Raw genomic sequence first — 21,716 nt, forward strand, 5'->3', positions numbered from 1 at the left:
CTGCCGAGCTGAAGTTGAGATCAGTCTCTCTGTTTCTCTCTAAAGAAAGACTCAAGAGTACGTCAGATCTTTTTCCGCAGCCTAGAAGTGTCTCTGACAAACACTGGTGAGTACAACTGTAATAATATGAATATATAATGTTTACTGTTGTTACATTAAAAAGCAACAGAAATGTCTGCCACACTTGGGCACTCCCAATATAATTATTATTATATTATATAATATTTGTGTCCTTTTATTAAGTGAAGTATGAAACTGCGCAACAAATAATTAAATTAATTACTTTCTTTTGTTCAACATTGAGAGCCCCTCATGTTTTTACTTTTTAATGTTGGCATGAGTCTTCTGTCAAGCAGCTGAGCGAAACTTCCTTTGACAAAAGTCAACGCAAACAGGAACCTTTGTGAAGTAAATGATTCAGTTTGTTCGTTTATTTACGATCCTCATAAGCTCCTGCAGCCCCCAGTGGACGTCGTACTACACCGTTGAAAGCGTCGGAATAGTAAAAATCAGGAGTAGAAAAAAAAGGATGGCGAGAATGACTCATTCTGTCAGTGTCCGAATGTCCAATTCTCTCTGACCTCTCATCTGAGGGCTATAGAGATAGAAACAGAAAGGCTGCTGCGTGGAGAAAAGTATTGCTCTGAATGATGTCTAAATGAATAACATAAATTCACTTGAGCTAGCGAGCTCAGGCTAGCTAACTAGTTAGCGTTAGCTAACGTCAGCTAGCCTGAGCTCACTAGCTGACGTCAGCTACCGCTAACTAGTCAGCGTCAATTAGCTAACACGAGCAGTTGTATTAACTGCCCTAATAACGTTAGGAAATCATGAAAATTAAAACATTACATCACAACTTATCGTTATGAAATCATTATTTATTTTATTAAAAGTTTAGAATTCAGATTTGTTTACCAGTACCATAGCAACGGTAACTTCCGCTCGAATTGTCGAATAGCAACCGTCCGTTGCCTGTCGCAAAAGTAAAAATTGCGGATGACCAACGGACACGGCTTTTTTCGCACCACACTCGTTCGGAAATTAATGATTTCTGGTCATTTCACAGTCGTATCGGAGCTGATTTCAAGTGCCAGTGGGAAGGTGGCATAAAGGTTTTGTCAGTGAAAAACTTTCAAATAATAGCATAAGTCATTCAGATGCACCAGTGTTTGTGCACACGACACTTTTAATTGACAGTTGCCACATTCCGTTGTTCAAAAAAACATCCTCTTTTAAAATGTTAAGGAGGCCAATAATGTACATACAGATACCACAACTGTAACACTGTTGGTGTTTACATTTTGCATTGCCATTGACTGTAACCTAACACCGAAACTGTAGACTTGGGACTTTCCTGTCTTGACTCATAACTAATGTTTCAACATGCAAGTCTTTTTGGTAAATTCCAAACATGAACTTAATGACACCACTTTTAGAAGCCTAGTAACCCTGGCTCAGTTTTTGTTTTCTTCAGAATTATTCCATTTGATTACGCTCCTTTAGGCAGGTGGCTAGTTGTTTTCTTCTGGTGGCAATTCATCTTCTCTTGCAAAGTCAGCTACTGAGCTGAGCTACTGTGGTCTCTAGTTATCGAAGTGTATAAGAAAAAAGATTGAATTCCTCAAACATTTCATCAAATAAAAAAAACACACATTATATTTGCATTTTTTTCACACTTCTCATTTGTGTTCCCAGTGTGTAGATATGGCTGAAGCTAGTTGTCGACTGACTGAAGATCAGTTTCTGTGCTCCATCTGTCTGGATGTGTTCACTGATCCTGTCACAACATCATGTGGACACAACTTCTGCAGAAACTGCATCACTGAACACTGTAATACCAATGACCAGTACCTGTGTCCGATGTGTAAAAATGTTTTCAACACAAAGCCTGAGCTGCTCATCAACACTTTCATCTCTGAGATGGTTGCTCAGTTCAGACAGTCAGCTCAACAGAAAGCCAGCAGCAGCAGCTCAGAGCAACAAGTGTCCAAACCAGGAGAAGTTCCCTGTGACGTCTGCACTGGAACCAAACTGAAGGCCCTGAAGTCCTGCCTGGTGTGTCTGGTCTCCTACTGTGAGACTCACCTGGAGCCTCATCTGACCATGTCAGGTCTGAAAAGACATCAGCTGATCGACCCTGTGGAGAACCTGGAAGGCAGGATGTGTACCAAGCACGATAAACCTCTGGAGCTGTTCTGTAAGACCGACCAGACATGTGTCTGCATGCTCTGCACTGTTTTAGACCACAAGACCCATGATGTTGTTCCTCTGAAAGAAGAATATGAAGAAAAGAAGGCAGAGCTGGGGAAGACAGAGGCTGAAATTCAGCAGATGATCAAAGAGCGACAACAAAGGATTCAGAATTTTAAACGGAGAGTCAACTCCAGCAGGAAAAATGCAGAGTCAGAGATAGCAGAAGGTGTTCAGGCTTTCACAGCTCTGATAGAGTTCATTCAGAGAGGCCTGAATTACCTCATTGATACAATTCAAGAGAAGCAGAAAGCAATAGAAAAACAGGCCCAAGCTTTCATCAAAGAGCTGGAACAGGAAGTCTCTGAGCTGATGAAGAGAAGCACTGAGGTGGAGCAGCTCTCACACTCTGAAGACCACCTCCATCTTCTGCAGAGTGTCCAGTCGATGAAAGCTATTCCACCCACCAGGGACTGGACAGAGGTCAGCATCCATCCATCAACCTATGAGGGGACTGTGGTGAGAGCTGTGGCTCAGCTGGAGGACACACTAAGTAAAGACATGAAGAAGCTTGCTGAGTCTGAGCTGAAGAGAATCCAGCAGTATGCAGTGGATGTGAGTCTTGATCCTGATACAGCACATCCTAATCTCATCCTGTCTGATGATGGGAAACAAGTAAATCATGGTGATGTAAAGAAAAGTCTCCCCGACAACCCAGAGAGATTTTCTAATTGTCTTTGTGTTTTTGGAAAGCAGAGCTTCTCAGAGCAGAGTTCCTCTTCAGGCAGATTTTACTTCGAGATTGAAGTTAAAGAAAAGACTAAATGGACTTTAGGAGTGGCCAGAGAGTCGATCAACAGGAAAGAGAACATCCCACTGAGCCCTGAGAATGGTTACTGGACTATAGGATTGAGAAATGAAAATAAGTACCAAGCTAATGCTAACCCTCGTGTCCTTCTCTCTCTGAAGTCTCCTCCTCAGAAGGTGGGGGTGTTTGTGGATTATGAGGAGGGTCTGGTTTTATTTTATGACGTTGATGCTGCAGCTCTTATCTACTCCTTTACCGGCTGCTCCTTCACTGAGAAGCTCTACCTGTACCTCGGTCCTTGTCCTAATGATGGTGGTAAAAACTCTGCCCCTCTGATCATCTCTCCTGTCAATCGCACTGAGACCAAGTAGAACAATTATTTGATTTCGTATGTAAGCAATTAGCTTTAAATACAAGTACATATTATTTGGTAATGGTCACTGTATTTTGGCTTTTTTTCTGATTTACCTGCTTTTGGCTTTTTGGTATTATATCATATTTCAACGCATATAATCGGGTTTCGTAAGATATCGTATGGAAACTTATGCACATCCATCAATATGATCTTCTACGAATTTAGGTGTCCACCAGCTGGTCATATAACAACCTGGTTAAGTTTATCGGCCTTTACAGTTCAATTAAGCCAACAAAAGGTTACTAGGAGTGGGCTTCAGAGCACCATGAGCTGTCAGTCGTTTTAGAGCCCGTTGCTAGTTGAGTTTAGCAGACAAAAGGTGACTTTGAGCCGGGTGAGCAGCAAATCGTTTCAGCACAAAACGAGCGGCATGCAGTGCCGACAGTTCACAAAAAAACACAGTGATTTGGATTAAAACACTCCCGGGAAACGACACGCATTTCATGTGTGAAAATCATATGTGTACCCCAGGATTCAAACTCCATTCCCCAGGAGCAAAGCCCTTTGTTTTAGGATCCCACCCATCCATCTTGACATCACAGCACACCAAAGTGCTCTTATACAGCAGCAGTTAATGTGGTGCTTACAGTACAAATATGTGTTACACATACGAATTACAGTACTTTAGTAGTAGTAGTCAGTACTTTTCATAGCTATATGATATGGCTGCACAATTAATCACATTTTTATACTATACTTTTAAATGAACATTATCGCCTGCAATATTGATACTTAAAATGCGTGCTCCACTCATAATAAATTGCTGCATATCGAATTAAGCGCTTCGTAGACTGACAGCCAGTGACCAGGGGGCATTTGAGATGTTTTTGCTTCATTTTTGGTGAGCTGTCTGTGAAAAACTTTCCTGACTGTTGCAGCTGCAGTCCCGAGTAGAAGCGTAGCCTTGTTTTAATTATATTTTAAGTCACATGAAAGTGAAAGCAGTGCTCTGTTGATTTAAGTTTTTAAGTTTTAGTCAAATTGTATTTATATGTTGCTTCTAGGAGATGCACTGTAAATCAGGACATAATTTGATCCAAAATATTTGTACATTAGCAGGATTGTAGCTCAACATGGATGGAAAGCAGTGCTCTGTTTATTTAAATGTGAAAGTGCAATTAAAATACTTTGTCCCTAAAATCAATGAATAATCATGATCTCAATATTGATCAAAAATAATTGTAATTCTCAATTTGGCCATAATCATGCAGCCCTACTATATGATGTAAGAATGGTTAGTGAGAACAGCCTGCATGTTTACCTTCAATGTAGTCTATAACAACAACGTTTCTTTTCCGCGATTGTTTAGGTGCCGCCGGAAATTTGGCCGGATGTCCCTCATTTCGGCTGGATATTTGTCCCCTTCCTCAGTCTCTGTGTTGGCGTTCAGGGTAAATCCAGACAGCTAGCTAGGCTATCTGTCCAAACTGAGTTTCAACCTTTGAAAGTACACGTTCCACCAAAACAAGGCTATTTTGCAGCGGCACTGTTGCTCTGTCCGGTGCTGCCCAAGACGATTGTGATTGGTTTAAAGCAGGGGTCTCAAACTCGCGGCCCGCGGGCCAATTGCGGCCCGTGGGACTATAGTTTGTGGCCCCCGCCTTAATATGAAAGTTTAATGTTATGTAATGGCCCGCGAGTTTGATATGTATGGTACTTTACAGTGTTGTGTGTGGAGCTGAACAAACCTACCAATCACGGTGGGGTATATGGCTCTCGGGGGCGGGACATCGGCCGGGCTTGATGCAAGCAGAGAAACATTCCTCAATGAGTGAAAGTTACAGCAGCGTTGCCATGGAGTGTTTTCTTCCGTGCCTGGCTGGCTGCCTCGTTTCTATTGGGCACACGCGGACATTCATCCCACCGCGCTGCGTTCACAACCCTTCACTTTTTTTAAGTTGCTGCCCAGCGGGACATTAAACGTATATATATGTACATAAATGTATATAAACAGGGGTTAAATTGGGCCGGGGCTCTCTCAGAACACGGCAACAACCCTCCCAGAACTGCAGACAATTCACCACTGCGGGTCAACTACATAAGGCCATAGTGTCTACCTTGGTAGGATTAACAGATAAAATGTCTTCTCCTAAAGCTAAAAACCCCGCTGGCAGCGGTGGAAGCCCGGTGCTCGGAAACTCCACCGGCCGCTACGAGTTCATGTCGCTGACCAAGCCGTGGAACCGGTCCTCGCTGTCGCATCTCCGCCAGCGTTAGGGCTCCGAGCCGGCCACGGCTCAACTCCGAGCATTGGAGAGCCCCACTCGGTGTCGTGTGTGTGTGTGTGTGTGTGTGTGTGTGTGTTGTAGTAGTAAAGAGAGAATGGGAGAAGGAAGTTTGTGTGAAGTGGACCTGGTCACCACAGACCCAAATCTTCTCAGCTGTTGCTACTGTCATATGCTGCACTGTCTCTTCATGTGGCACATTATGTTTGGCACATTGTATGGGTCACTTCTTATATCATAACAAGGTAATACAATGTGTAATCAAGTGATGACTGATTAACAGTAATGCAAATGTCCTAATAGCCTACCTGTTGATACTACAACAATGCAGAGTATAGGCTCTTAACCTTGCAGTTTTGCACATATCATGTAAGACTAAATTTCTCCATTTCTTTGCACAAAACTCTCCAGAAACTGCCATTTCACGGTTTATTCTTCAATTTTTTTTCCCGGTCATACCAACGGAACCCCCTAGAAAGAGCCCCCCCACATAACAAATCACAATTTATATATATATATATATATATATATATATATATATATATACACACGTCAATGGCACTTAATATGAGGTCTCTCTCTCTCTGACAAAATAAATCAAAGTGATGCGTACGCGGCGGGATAAAAGAATATAAATAATAAAAAAATAAAGAGATTTAAGACGATTGGAATTTTTTTAACAAAGCTTTTCTTGTGGAAAACCTGATGCGGCCCAGCCTCACCCAGACTCTGCCTCCAGTGGCCCCCAGGTAAATTGAGTTTGAGACCCCTGGTTTAAAGAAATGCCAATAAACCAGAGCACGTTTTTTCTCCCAGCCCGGAATGCTGTGTGGGCTCCCAGACCCTCCTCCGCAGCGCTGTGGAGCAAGGTCTGGGCAATGCGAGACTACCTTCAATGTATCCCACTGTTACTCACTGCTGCAACACTAGGTTTTAACCCCTGAAAACCTTGTAGGGCTCATAATGGCCCTCATTTATCAACCTAACGTAGAAACCAGCGCAGATATGAGCGCAGAAATCATCTTACGACAGGCTTCACGTGTGATTTATGAAACGTTCGTATCACACCAATGAGAGCGTGAGAATGGTCGTACATTGATAAATGCAGCAGCTGGAAACGATCGTAATTTAAATATCACACCCCAATATATTCTGGGTTTTGAGGCCTCGCCCCTACAATTTACGACATGGCGAGACGTAATCCGGCTGAGAAGCGGCACTTTTCAGAGGTGGAGATTGAAACCCTGATATCTCCGGTTCATTTGCACTAACGTGTGTACTTTTTGGCAGCCTGAAAACTGGTATTAAAGGCTGTAGAAAGAATGCAGAATGGAAAGAGATCACTATGCGGTCAACAGTGTTGCCGTAGTAAATCGGACTCCAGCTGAAGTTTAGCCTATTTAATTGATACATCCTTGACGCATTTTCTATAGTCCTAATAGTAATATACAGGCTTATTGCAATCTCTTAGGCCTACATGGTGTACCTACATTTAAATAAACACACGGTAGCAGAGTTTATGCAGTGTCTTTTATTTTACTCGTGTTTTTTTGTCATGAGTCAGAACGAGGCAACAGCTGAGGGAGAGCGCGTGTCCTCCGCCCCCCCAGTGCTGGACCCTGACAGCAGAGGGGCTGGAAAAACAAGCCGAAATAACTCGGTCAGTGGCAGAAATAAATCGTTCACGACATAGAAATGAAAACCTGAATAATAAATAAAAATGTTGTGCATCGTCATGTTTCCTGTATTGAATATCATTGCCAAACATAACACTATAGGCTACCTTTTAGAAGTGAGGAATAATATCCTGTCTCCTTCAGTGGTGGCTGTTCTGGACACTGCTCTCTGGGCATCGGGTCATCTGGCTCCATCGCTACATTTATGGCACCCAGTTTCCCTGCGAGATGTTGTGCAGAACCCCACAGGCTAAAACAATGTTGCAGACTTTTTCTGCCGTGTATAGGGTCCCCCCACTGATGCGAGCCATCTGCCCTTAAACAATCCGATGGAGCGCTCCACCGTGGCACGTGTGCGTACGTGTGCACTATTGTACCGGCTCATAGAGGTCTTCTAAAAGAGCCAGATCTGCCATTGCTGATAAGTGATCAACTGATGACTTCTTCTTCTCCTGTTAAACTGATTATATGCTGCACCACAAGGCCACGCTGACTCAGAAACCTGCGTACACGAGTTCAGACCAGACGTGAGATTTGATCGCAGCCTACACTCACGTCCAAATTGATAAATGCCGAGCTTTGCGTAGGAATCGTCGTACGCCCGTCGTACGCCTGTTTTAGGTTGTACGCACGTTTCATAAATGAGGGCCAATGTGTCTGGAAGTGAGTTATAATGTGTTTGAATGATTTAGAGCCATTTAGAGTACTGAGGTTTAGATCCTAGAATGATGGGTGCAGGGTTTGCATATTTTACTCAATATAATGTTCACATAGCTTTATTATTGCGTCTGATAAATGTGTCTTACATTGTGTGTTTTTTAAAACTATAGTCTAATCTTTTTAGCTATAGTCTAATCTTATCTAATCTAAATACTGCATTAACTGTCTGCAAGATCGCCAAAACATCATGGCATAAAGTTCCACAGAAACAAGAAATTAAAGGTGTAATATATGCATACAGTACTTTTAATGGCCTGATCAGTGTACATATAAAAATGCTGGATTGTAACAGAGATGCATGAATACAATATCATTTTTACAATCTGTGTTTCTCACATTAATTACATTTTTTTAAATGTGTGTAGAATGAAATAAAAGCATTTGGAAAAATCTGGGAAGTGAGTTGAATTATTAATATGAATCTGTAAGGTAACTCAAGGTATTAGATTAATGTAGTGGAGTAAAAAGTACTATAGTAAAGTTCAATGTGTTTCCATGTTATGCTACTTCTACCATCTCAGAGATAAATATTGTACTTTTTAGTGCTTTTAGTTGATTACTTAAGTTACTTTGTAGATTTAGATTATTAATACATAACACAGGCCTACATCAACTAATGCATGACAATACATTATTATATGGTAAACAACCCAGATTAAAATGAGTTCCACCTTTAACAGTTGCAATACTAAAGGGACGATTCACATCTTTTGAAGTGAGGTTGTAGCTACTTCTCCATAGCCAGTGTTTTAGCTGGGGTCAGCCCTATGGTCCCACAGCCCTATGTTCCCACATTTCTAGGACATTTTCAAAATTAGGTCTTGTGTTCCTACATTTCCCTTCAATTTAAGCCCTATCTTCCCACAACAATTGTTAGGGTTAGGGTTAGGGGGATACAATTGGATACAAATTTATTAAAAAGGAAATGTGGGAACATAGGGCCTAGAGCAAGTGGCAGCAGATCAAGCATCAATCATCACATCCATACATATATTAAATAGATCCATCAAGACAATACAGTAATACAAAAAAAAACATACTAAGATTGGCATCTGAGCCATTTTTTCAGTGCCTGCTTAAAACCTCCTAAACTTCTGACCATCTTTAGATTTCCTGGTAACTTGTTCCACAGGCTTGTTGCTACATACAAAAAGGACTCATCCTCCACAGAAGGGAGGAGGGAGAGGAAAGAGAGAAAACATACACAGAAAAAAAACAACATAAAAACATAAAAACCAAACCATAACAAAAATACTACATTTGGAATAAGACCTAATTGAGAATATCCGAACAGAATATGCTGTTTACATGACCCGCATCAGTGAAAAGGAAAAGGAGAATGCTGTGGCCACTCTTTCTCTATAGCTATGTACAACCAACAACAAGTAAGATGGTGAGATTTGGGTAAGGCCACTGGTGAGGCGGGATTGCAATTCATCCTGGCAGGAAATCCTGCTGGCCTGCTGGGATTTCTTCACTTGTATAAACACCAAAACACCAAAGAAAAGCAGAGTTCAGTTTCACTTCACTTAAAATGAAACTGTAAGTTTCTCTCTGTTTCTCTCTAAAGAAAGACTCAAGAGTACGTCAGATCTTTTTCCGCAATCTAGAAGTGTCTCTGACAAACACTGGTGAGTACAACTGTAATAATATGAATATATAATGTTCACTGTTACATTGAAAAACAACAGAAATGTCTGCCGCACTTGGGAGCTCCCAATATAATTATTTGTGTCCTTTTATTACATGAAATATGGGAACTGCAAAACAATTAATTCAATTAATTACTTTTGAGAAGTATTTTTTTCAGTAAATGTTGTTAATCTTAACGTTTTGTCAGTGAAGAACTTTCAAATAAGTCATTCAGATGCACCAGTGTTTGTGCACACAATACTTTTAATTTACAGTTGCTACAAGCTCCTCTTTTAAAATGTTAAGGAGGCCAATAATGTACATACAGATACCACAACTGTAACACTGTTGGTGTTTACATTTTGCATTGCCATTAACTGTAACTAAAAACGTCAAGGACTTGAAAACCAAAACTTTAGACTTGTGACTTTCCTGTCTTGACTCATAACTAGTGTCTCAAGATTATTTTTGGTAATTTCCAAAAATGAACTTAGGGCGTTTTCACACCTTTTGCTTTGGTCCGAATCAGTTGGTGAGTTTGTAAACTTGGAGCGATTTGCCCTGGGTTTGGTTTGGTTTGTTTTGGTTTCACGAACGAGAACATCCACTCCCCTTATTGGTCGGATGTGTCTGGGGGTGGGAGCAAGAATGTGAACACAGGAAGAAGGTCCGGTGTTCTGCACTAGTGCATATTTCTTGCATCTCCATGGTCAAACCAGTTTTTTCATTAATTGATTAGACATTGTTTGGCAAGAGACGTTACTACGTCACCGAGACTTCGTTCTGCCGGCTTCTGTCTCCAACTTTAGCAGCTGCTGGTTTGACCGCGGAGATGCGAATGAGGGACACCGAGCTTGACCGCAGTCTATTTCTGTGATAGAAACACTGCAAGCTGCCAAAGTTTGCTGCTCTGCTGCATCGCAGATTGCTAAACACACCTGACTACATGAGACATTAGCTCAGACTGGAGGAGTATGTATAGTTGGTGCGGTTCGAGTACGGATCACGTTCTCACCACAAATGAACCGCTCCAGAGTTCGATTGAAAGCGCACCGAGACCACCTCTTCAAGCAGGTCTCGGTGCGCTTGTTTCGTCCGCTTTTGGTGCGCACCCGAGTGTGATTGCTGTATTCTCACCTGCCCAAACGAAACGCATCAGCGGGTTAAACGAACTATAGTTCAATTCAATCGATCTAAACGAGGCCGGTGTGAAAGCACCCTTAGTCACACCTCTTTTAGTAGCCTAGTTAGCCTGGCTCAGTTTTTGTTTTCTTCAGAATTATTCCATCTGATTACGCTCCTTTAAGCAGGTGGCTAGTTGTTTTCTTCTGGTGGCAATTCATCTTCTCTTGCAAAGTCAGCTACTGCTCACAGCTGAGCTACTGTGGTTTCTAGTGTTCGATTTGTATAAGAAAAAAGATTTTCGTCAACATTTCATCAAACAAAAAAACAGACATTATGTTTGCATTTTTTTCACATTTTCATTTGTGTTTCCAGTGTGTAGATATGGCTGAAGCCAGTTGTCGACTGACTGAAGCTCAGTTTCTGTGCTCCATCTGTCTGGATGTGTTCACTGATCCTGTCACCACACCATGTGGACACAACTTCTGCAGAAACTGCATCACTGAACACTGGGATACTAATGACCAGTACCTGTGTCCGATGTGTAAAAATGTTTTCAACACAAAACCTGAGCTGCACGTCAACACTTTCATCTCTGAGATGGTTGCTCAGTTCAGACAGTCAGCTCAACAGAAAGCCAGCAGCAGCAGCTCAGAGCAACAAGTGGCCAAACCAGGAGAAGTTCCCTGTGACGTCTGCACTGGAACCAAACTGAAGGCCCTGAAGTCCTGCCTGGTGTGTCTGGTCTCCTACTGTGAGACTCACCTGGAGCCTCATCTGACCATGTCAGGCCTGAAAAGACATCAGCTGATCGACCCTGTGGAGAACCTGGAAGGCAGGATGTGTACGAAGCACGATAAACCTCTGGAGCTGTTCTGTAAGACCGACCAGACATGTGTCTGCATGCTCTGCACTGTTTTAGACCACAAGACGCATGATGTTGTTTCTCTGAAAGAAGGACATGAAGGAAAGAAGGCAGAGCTGGGGAAGACAGAGGCTGAAATTCAGCAGATGATCCAGAAAAGACGACTGAAGATTCAGGAGATCAAACACTCAGTCGACCTCAGTGAGGAAGATGCAGACAGAGAGATAGCAGAAGGTGTTCAGGTCTTCACTTCTCTGAAGGAGTCTGTTGAGAGAGGCCTGAATGAGCTCATCAACACCATCAAAGAGAAGCAAAAGACACAAGAGATATGGGCCGAAGACTTAATTCAAGAGCTGGAACAGGAAATCTCTGACCTGACCAAGAGGAGCAGTGAGGTGGTGCAGCTCTCACGCTCTGAAGACCACCTCCATCTTCTTCAAAGCTTCCAGTCCATGAAAGCTGCTCCACCCACAAAGGACTGGATAGAGGTCTACGTCTGTCCATCATATGAGGGGACTGTGGTGAGAGCTGTGGCTCAGCTGGAGGAGAAACTCAGTAGAAAGATAAAGAAGCTTGCTGAGTCTGAGCTGAAGAGAATCCAGCAGTATGCAGTGGATGTGACTCTTGATCCTGATACAGCACATCCTGAACTCATCCTGTCTGATGATGGGAAACAAGTGAATCACGGTGATGTGAGGAAGAATCTCCCAGACAACCCAGAGAGATTTTCTACCAGTCTTTGTCTCTTTGGAAAGCAGAGTTTCTCTTCAAGCAGATTTTACTTTGAGCTTCAGGTTAAAGGAAAAACCGAATGGGATTTAGGAGTGGCCAGAGAGTCGATCAACAGGAAGGGACTGATCACCATGAGCCCTGAGGATGGTTTCTGGACTATGTGGTTGAGGAAAGGAAATGAATACAAAGCTCTTGATGATTATGATGTCCGTCTCTCTCTGAAGTCTCCTCCTCAGAAGGTGGGGGTGTTTGTGGATTATGAGGAGGGTCTGGTCTCCTTTTATGACGTAGATGCTGCAGCTCTTATTTACTCCTTTACTGGCTGCTCCTTCACTGAGAAACTCTTCCCATTCTTCAGTCCTGGGCTTCATGATGGTGGTAAAAACTCTGCACCTCTGACAATCTCTCCTGTCAATCACACTAAGTAGACTAATCACTTTACTGCCTACAAAAAATATTCAGTATTACACAAATAAACACCTTGTGTGGACTATTGGCTTCTACTTGGACTCAAGATCAAGTCATGGTTTTGATGATTTCAACATTATCAAAATCTGCTAAAGCGTCCTATGACTTGGAAATGAACTATATGTGTTGATAGTCTTCCCCCTCCCAAAACAAGAAAGAGAAAAAGAGAGAGACGACATTGGGAGAGATGTTTTATTTCATGATCAATTTAGATACTGTCCCACTTACAGTATGCTTGCATTATTTTACGTTTATTGATGAAATCAGCTGCACTTGCTATGGGTTGTCCTAAGAAACTCCTATAATATATAATTGCGCTGCAATTTGGGGTCTTTGTTCTACAGATGTGTCTGTCAAAATTATATATTTCCAATGATGGTATTTCCATTTATGATTTACAGGCTGTTCATTTACGAGATTGTTTTGTCTTTCTTTTTCTACATGAAAATCAAACATATATACTTAAAACTTACATATATATATATATATATATATATATACACAAGAAAAAATAAAAGGGAAAGCTGAACAACTGGCTGTGTTAATTTGTGCTTAACCTCTACATTTTTACATGTATGATAAAGATATCTGTATAAAAAAACAATCTGATTTATTCAGTTTTCACAAATAAAAGAGATTTTGGCTAAGAGCCAAAGAAGTGTTTTTTCTAGAACAAACTGCTTCCTTTCTTGAGACTATCACTGGGCACAGAGAGCTTGCAGGGGAGGGGGAAGGAACTGTCTTTTGCTTCTCCAAGCCTGAGCAGAGGGGGAAAGGGGAAGCTGTATTTGCAGCACAAGTAAAAGTCAGGAAGTTTAGGACTCTGCAAGGAGTCAGACAGAATCAGTGGAAGGTGCCTTAAAAAGCTGCTTCTTTACTCGCTGATGCCAATCTGGATGAAACATGCACATAAAACTGCTAATAAAAATATAAACTCTTCAAAGGTAAGAAGAACTTCTCTGCAACTGTTCAAGAAAGTTGTATTAATTTGAGTCATGTCTAAAATAAAAAAAAAACATGTTTATGTAGGCTGATTTGAAGTCTCCTCCTCAGAACGTGGGGGTGTTTGTGGATTATGAGGATGATCTGGTCTCCTTTCATGATGCAGATGCTTCAGCTCTTATTTACTCCTTTACTGGCTGCTCCTTCACTGAGAAACTCTTCCCATACTTCTATACTAGTCTGAATGATGGTGGTAAAAACTCTGCCTCTCTGATCATCTCTCGTGTCGATCGCACTGATTAAAGTAAAGTGATTATTTTTAGACTGCAGTCATGAATTTGATTACTTCAGATTCAGTTTAAGAAATCCCAAAAAGATTTGTGACTTCAACAATAGTTACTGAAGACTTCACTTGGATTTGAGACTGACAACTTGAAATTCCGTTAATGGTTGGCAGAGGAAAAAGTCTCACAATCACCTCACAGTCTGTAAATAGCTTTTTAAAGCCACAACTATTCCTGGCAGATCAAAACTTAAAATACACCTTATTTATTATTTGTTCATTGACTCCTTCAATGTAAGTTTTATTAAGACATGCCACTGAGAGTTTTATATTAATAGAAACATAAATGCACTCATATTAAGCTACTGCAGGGAGTTCTATGACATCACGTTTTATTTATAAAATATGATTTTGACAACATCGCCTGTTGTAGTGTGTGTTTGCAGTGCGTCTCTACGGAGCCCCGGAACGATCACAGATATAGAAAATATTTGTGCGTGGCCTCGAGTTATTGTTTTGTGTCGTATTATAGCCTATATGGAAAATGCAGCATTTTCAGAGGACTTGTTAATGCTTACTGCGCAATCATCAAGTTGCTGCCAGCGTTTTAAGAAGTAGCCCTTGTAATGAGGATGTTCCCTGTCAGTGCAAGTAATGCAGTTCTTAAAGTGTTTTGTCATCAAATCTTTTAGTAATAAAAAACACAGAAGAGGATTCTCCGCTCTTTCCTCGGCAGGGCCAAGGGGGTAAGCGAGCGTCTGAAAAGCGTACCTCCTATGGGGAGATTCTGAGGCTAACAAAGAAAAGTAAAAGTCCTGCATTCCAAACAAGCAAAGCAACGACTGTGGTTATTATCAGGTTCATGTACTTAAAGTATGAAAAGTAAAAGTAGCAATTGTGCAGTAAAACATCAGTGTTTAACTATATTAGGTGGAAGTAGAACTCAGATATTAGACTTAAAACTAAAAGCCAAGGGCGTAACTCTGGGTTTAACATTGGGGGGGGGTGGAGCTGGCCAACTATCTCGGGAGGTCCCGGGACATGTCTGCATGGATTGAGAAAAGCGACAAAAAGCGACAGGCAATCGGGGGGACGTGGAGGCAGGGAGAAGCCCGCAGAGAGTCCATGAAAGCAACGGAACAAAATATTTCAGCAATGTTTTGCTCCTGCTCCTACGCTCATGGACAGCTCCTGCTCACGCTCTCCGTCTCTGTAAGATTGGGAATGATTGAGATTTCTCTCTCACAGCTACCAGAAGACTTCACACTTTCAGACACGTTGCTCACGTCACATCTACGTCTTCAAGCTCAGTTGGAGGCTGCTCAGTAACGCTCAGCCATCACTGGAAAAGTGGTTCTAATAGACTTCACGGGAGCTATAGTGGTTGTAAAATGTTCTTGCATAGTGAATCGCCACTTTTTCATCAAAAGTATTTCATTAATAATAATAATAATAATAATAATAATAATACATTTTATTTAAAGCGCCTTTCATGACACCCACGGTCACTCCACAAACAAAAAAGGACATTAAAATTATAGTCATCTCATAAAGGTGCTGAAGTTCACGTTAGCAAGCACAGGATGGGCAACTCGTCGATCAGGCTTCAAATATGGGGGAAGTGTTGGCCTAGGGGGTTAAGGAAGCGAGGTTGGGACCAGGAGGTTGCTGGTATCAATCCCGGCAGGATAAAATCTGCATGGGAAAGTGAAAGAGTCCCTGTCCCAGTAAAATGTCCCTACCTCAATACCCCCACTTGAGCAAGGCTATTAACCCCAACCGCTCCAGTGGAGCTGCTAAGTGGCCAGCAGATCAGACTGTGGTTGTACTGGGCAGCCTCCAGGTGTTCACACAGCTTCACACTGTGTGTGAATGAGAAATTGTTCTCAATCAACTTACCTGGAGAAATAAAGGTAAAAAACAGTCCAGAGACAGGGGAATATTTTGCCATCCTTGCGAGCCATGTAGATTTTGTTGCGACGAGATCCTCGGTGGACATACTTTGGGCGTCGAAGAAAGTCGCGTTGAAACGTTCATAGCCGGTAAATTTCACTTATTAAATATTTCCTCATCCTTACTCCAGCAGATGTTGCCTATGCATGAAGTTGTTGTGGGTAAGTAGCCCTAGTGAGTTGTAGGCTTAGGCTACTGCGGTAAACTTAACTTGCATCCTCCGGTCATCAGGCATCACGTCAGACTCCAACCCCGTATAAAACAAAATATGGCGGAGAGATGATAAAATGCGTAGCTATATATAACTATTGAACTTTGCTTATGAATTGAGTATGAAAATCAAATAAAATGATCGATGTATTCGTGAAAATAAACAAGCCAGATGGAGCGGCGCCAATCTCGCCAGCATTCCCGTTACTAGACAACTATTAAAATTAGAATCAAAAACGAATACAATCAATTAGCGGCTAGACTTAAATGAGGATGTTTAGCTGGCAAAGCTCTTCTCATATCAATCATGAAAACTTAACAAAACCCTTTATATTAATAAAGAATGTGCTGTGTCGATAGGGGGGTGCACCCCTACTTCTAACGTCTATGACTCTATGTGTGAAAATGCTGTGGCAGCCCTTTCTCTCTAGCTATGCACAACCAACAACAAGCTACAGAAATCAAATCATATCTGCTGCTGCTGAGGTTTGGGTTAGGCCACTGGTGTTTAAGATGTGTAAAGGAGGCAGGATTGATGTGCAGGAAATCCTGCCTGCCTGGTGAGATTTATTTCCTGATATGAACATCACAGCAAAGAGAGGCAGAGTTCAACTTCACTTCCTCAACTGAAACTTAAAGTTTATCAGAAGTTGAGTCTCTTTGATTCTCTCTAAAGAAAGATTCAAGAGTTCATCGGGGCATTCTTCACAACATAGCAGTTTCTCTGGTGAGTACAACTGTAATAATATTAATAAATAATGTTTACTGTTACATTAAAAAGCAACAGAAATGTCCAATTATTCCATTGGTATGTGTCTTCTGTCAGCAGCTGAGCAATACGTCTTGTGACCAAAGTCAACGCTTCTCAAACAGGAACTTTTGTGAACTAATTTATTCAGTTAATGTCATTATCCTAAAGGTTTTGTCACAGAAAAACTTTCAAATAATACCATAAGTCATTCAGATGCACCAGTGTTTGTGCACACAATACTTTTAATTTACAGTTGCTACAAGCTCCTCTTTTAAAATGTTAAGGAGGCCAATAATGTACATACAGATACCACAACTGTAACACTGTTGGTGTTTACATTTTGCATTGCCATTAACTGTAACTCAAAACACAATACAACTTGTCAATGACTTGAAAACCGAAACTTTAGACTTGGGACTTTCCTGTCTTGACTCATAACCAGTGTCTCAAAATGAAAGTCTTTTTGGTAAATTCCAAACAGGAACTTAGTCACACCTCTTTTAGTAGTAACCCTGGCTCAGTTTTTGTTTTCTTCAGAATTATTCCATCTGATTACGCTCCTTTAAGCAGGTGGCTAGTTGTTTTCTTCTGGTGGCAATTCATTTTCTCTTGCAAAGTCAGCTACTGCTCACAGCTAAGCTACTGTGGTCTCTAGTGTTCCAAGTACATAAGGCCTCCTGCACACCAGCTGGTGTCTTTACACACCAGAAACATGTCTGACATGACGCTGCTGCTAGCTTTGTCTGTACACATGTATGTTTCCCATTGATAAAATACACTCAAGCAGTAGTATACTTGGATGTTAAACATAAATATATACTGATTTGATTACAGCAAAGACAACGTCGGCAGTATTGACGGCAAAATAGGCTACAGAATATTTTGTTCTGTATTGACAGGTGCAATATTTGAAAATCAATGATTATTTATTAATCATTTTTAAATTACATTTATAGCTGCATTTATTTCCAAACCTATAGACTTTCAAACATCAAAATGTTATTTATTAAATGTATTTGTGTCGAAATGACATATAAACATCTTTTCGTATTCTTTTTTACCTGGAAACTCTTCCAACACGCTTGAAAATAGGCGTTGGTTCTATTTATAGCATGCACGCGTTTTCTGAGACGTGCGTGTCACGCAGGCAGTGTGCATCTCTAACCTGTTAACATGGGTGCCAAAATAAAAACAGACACGCCACGTAGCCAGTGTGCAGGAGCCCTAAGAAAAAAGATTGAATTCCTCAAAGATTTAATCAAACAAAAAAACAGACATTATTTCACACTTTCATTTGTGTTCCCAGTGTGTAGATATGGCTGAAGCTAGTTGTCGACTGACTGAAGATCAGTTCCTGTGCTCCATCTGTCTGGATGTGTTCACTGATCCTGTCACCACATCATGTGGTCACAACTTCTGCAGAAACTGCATCACTGAACACTGGAATGTCAATGACCAGTACCTGTGTCCGATGTGTAAAAAGGTTTTCAACACAAAACCTGAGCTGCTCATCAACACTTTCATCTCTGAGATGGTTGCTCAGTTCAGACAGTCAGCTCAACAGAAAGCCAGCAGCAGCAGCTCAGAGCAACAAGTGGCCAAACCAGGAGAAGTTCCCTGCGACGTCTGCACTGGAACCAAACTGAAGGCCCTGAAGTCCTGCCTGGTGTGTCTGGTCTCCTACTGTGAGACTCACCTGGAGCCTCATCTGACCATGTCAGGTCTGAAAAGACATCAGCTGATCGACCCTGTGGAGAACCTGGAAGGCAGGATGTGTACGAAGCACGATAAACCTCTGGAGCTGTTCTGTAAGACCGACCAGACATGTGTCTGCATACTCTGCACTGTTTTAGACCATAAGACCCATGATGTTGTTCCTCTGAAAGAAGGACATGAAGAAAAGAAGACCGAGCTGGGGAAGACAGAGGCTGAAATTCAGCAGATGATCAAAGAGCGACAACAAAGGATTCGGAATATCAATCGGAGAGTCATCTCCAGCAGGAAAAATGCCGAGTCAGAGATAGCAGAAGGTGTTGAGGCTTTCACAGCTCTGATGAAGTTGATTGAGAGAAGAATGGACATCCTCATTGACACAATTCAAGAGAAGCAGAAAGCAATAGAAAAACAGGCTGAAGCTTTCATCAAAGAGCTGAAACAGGAAATCTCTGAGCTGATGAAGAGAAGCACTGAGGTGGAGCAGCTCTCACGCTCTGAAGATCACCTTCATCTTCTCCAAAGCATCCAGTCTATGAAAGCTGTTCCACCCACCAATGACTGGGCAAAAATCAGAGTCTGTCCACAATCATATGTGGGGACTGTGACAAGAGCTTTGGCTCAGCTGGAGGAGACACTGAGTGAAGACATTAAGAAATTGTTTAAATTTGAACTAAAGGGGGTCCAGCGGTATGCAGTGGATGTGAGTCTTGATCCTGAAACAGCACATCCTAATCTCATCCTGTCTGATGATGGGAAACAAGTGAATCATGGTAATGTAAAGAAAAATCTCCCCGACAACCCAGAGAGATTTTCTAATTGTCTTTGTGTTTTTGGAAAGCAGAGTTTCTCAGAGCAGAGTTCCTCTTCAGGCAGATTTTACTTCGAGATTGAAGTTAAAGAAAAGACTAAATGGACTTTAGGAGTGGCCAGAGAGTCGATCAACAGGAAAGAGAACATCCCACTGAGCCCTGAGGATGGTTACTGGACTATAGGATTGAGAAATGAAAATGAGTACCAAGCTAATGCTAACCCTCGCGTCCTTCTCTCTCTGAAGTCTCCTCCTCAGAAGGTGGGGGTGTTTGTGGATTGTCTGGAGGGTCTGGTTTTATTTTATGACGTTGATGCTGCAGCTGTTATCTACTCCTTTACTGGCTGCTCCTTCACTGAGAAGCTCTACCTGTACCTCGGTCCTTGTCCTAATGATGGTGGTAAAAACTCTGCCCCTCTGATCATCTCTCCTGTCAATCGCACTGAGACCAAGTAGAACAATTATTTGATTTTGTATGAAAGTAATCAGCTTTAAATACGAGTACATATCATTTGGTAATGGTCACTGTATTTTGGCTTTTTTTCTGATTTACCTGGTTTTGGCTTTTTGGTATTATTTCATATTTCAACACGTATGAACGGGTTTGTATGATATTGCATGGAAACTTATACACACCCATCCGTATGACCTACGAATTTAGGTGTCCACCAGCTGGTCATATAACAACCTGGTTAAGTTTAGCGGCCTTTACAGTTCAATTAAGCCAACAAAAGGTTACTAGGAGTGGGCTTCAGAGCACCATGAGCTGTGAGCCGTTTTAGAGGCAATTGCTAGTCGAGTTTAGTTGACAAAAGGTGACTTTGAGCCAGGTACATGGCACCGTGAGCATCCGGTCTTCAGCACTCTTAAGGCCTTTTTACAGTCACCGTTCCCGACCTGGCGCACGACAATTCGACGTAAAAATGACATAGATCAGAGGTGAAAGCGGAAACAGAAGCATTGGACGAGTTCTCTCTTGTAAACTTAGAGGGTTAAGATGAGCTCTTTTATGGTGAATTAAAGGCTTGATCCAAGAAAGTAGGTCATTGAATGGTTGTGCAGACATTCTGAAGTATTCAAAGTGCTTCTCTTCGTCTATCATCCTCATTTGTTTCACGAGGATATTGAACTCACCATATTTATGTCAAGGACCAACGTTCCACCTTTGTGTCTTTGCAAGCAGGCTTAAAAGCAGCTGTTCTTCCTCATTCATTGACCCCTATCTCATCTTAGCCACTGTTGACATTGACGTCAATGTCAACAAAGTATAAACAGTTACAGCGCTCCCATGAGGCCACACTGTCGCCCTACAGGTTGGGAATGGCGAGAAGTTGTGGAATAATCTGCCACTTTCCCTCAAAATTATAAATACCAGGGGGGGCTTTTAGATATAAAGTAAAGGTATTTTTATGGAACAGAGTAGCCAATATTTTTTAGTTAGAGTAGATTGATTATTTTATGTGATTTATGATTCTTTGATTTTAGAATGCTTTTAAACCTTGGATGATTTGTATTATATGTTATTGTTTTTGACCAGAAATAGGTCTTTGTTATGTGTTGTATGTTTTAACACCAAGGACCATGTTGGAAATAAGTGTTTACACTTTAACATGCTATCCTTTGGATTATGTTGTTTGTCAAATCCAAAATAAATCAATAAAAAAAAAAAAATAATGAACGCTTTATACAGAAGCAGTTAATTTGGTCCTTACAGGAAAAATACATGTAACACATGCAAATTACAGTGCTTTAGTAGTAGTCAGTACTTTTTCGTAGCTATATGATGTACGAATGGTTAATGAGAACAGCCTGCATGTTTACCTTCAATGTAGTCTATATCCACAACGTTTCTTTTCCGGGATTGTTCAGGTGCCGCCGGAAATTCTCCCGGATGTCCCTCATTTCGGCTGGATGTCCCGTCCCCTTCGTCTTTCTTTGTGTTGGCGTTCTAACCTCCGGTGGATCTGTGAGGACTATGGTTAACTGCTCCTCAGATCTCTGCAGGGTAAATCCAGACAGCTAGCTAGACTATCTGTCCAATCTGAGTTTCAACCTTTGAAAGTACACGTTCCACCAAAACAAGGCTATTTTGCAGAGGCACCGCTGCTCTGTCCGGCGCCGCCCAAGACGACTGTGATTGGTTTAAAGAAATGCCAATAAACCAGAGCACGTTTTTTTCTCCCATCCCGGAAAGCTGTGT

The 21,716-nt window shown here is 41.6% G+C and overlaps 3 protein-coding genes across 3 annotated transcripts; all 3 read left to right on the forward strand.

Moving 5' to 3' along the window:
* Window positions 1-5,322, forward strand: LOC114548084 (E3 ubiquitin-protein ligase TRIM21). The gene is made up of 2 exons (XM_028567793.1): window positions 1-106; window positions 1,696-5,322. Exon 2 carries the CDS (start codon window positions 1,705-1,707, stop codon window positions 3,367-3,369), a length of 1,665 nt encoding a protein of 554 aa, XP_028423594.1. The 5' UTR covers window positions 1-106; window positions 1,696-1,704; the 3' UTR covers window positions 3,370-5,322.
* A 4,325-nt stretch (window positions 5,323-9,647) lies between these two features.
* On the forward strand, window positions 9,648-13,239 carry LOC114548092 (E3 ubiquitin-protein ligase TRIM39-like). Its single transcript, XM_028567806.1, has 2 exons — window positions 9,648-9,665; window positions 11,164-13,239. Exon 2 carries the CDS (start codon window positions 11,173-11,175, stop codon window positions 12,811-12,813), a length of 1,641 nt encoding a protein of 546 aa, XP_028423607.1. The 5' UTR covers window positions 9,648-9,665; window positions 11,164-11,172; the 3' UTR covers window positions 12,814-13,239.
* A 3,609-nt stretch (window positions 13,240-16,848) lies between these two features.
* On the forward strand, window positions 16,849-21,375 carry LOC114573108 (E3 ubiquitin-protein ligase TRIM39-like). The gene is made up of 2 exons (XM_028605051.1): window positions 16,849-16,968; window positions 18,299-21,375. The coding sequence occupies exon 2, from the start codon at window positions 18,308-18,310 to the stop codon at window positions 19,970-19,972; it is 1,665 nt and encodes a 554-aa protein (XP_028460852.1). The 5' UTR covers window positions 16,849-16,968; window positions 18,299-18,307; the 3' UTR covers window positions 19,973-21,375.
* Window positions 21,376-21,716: the final 341 nt, after the last annotated feature.

The sequence above is a fragment of the Perca flavescens genome, chromosome 2 (assembly GCF_004354835.1).
Source record: "Perca flavescens isolate YP-PL-M2 chromosome 2, PFLA_1.0, whole genome shotgun sequence".
NCBI classification, from domain to species: Eukaryota; Metazoa; Chordata; class Actinopteri; order Perciformes; family Percidae; genus Perca; species Perca flavescens.

Coding starts and splice junctions, on each gene's coding strand:
- LOC114548084 (XM_028567793.1), top strand. CDS start 1,705: ATGGCTGAAGCTAGTTGTCGACTGACTGAAGATCAGTTTCTGTGCTCC.
- LOC114548092 (XM_028567806.1), top strand. CDS start 11,173: ATGGCTGAAGCCAGTTGTCGACTGACTGAAGCTCAGTTTCTGTGCTCC.
- LOC114573108 (XM_028605051.1), top strand. CDS start 18,308: ATGGCTGAAGCTAGTTGTCGACTGACTGAAGATCAGTTCCTGTGCTCC.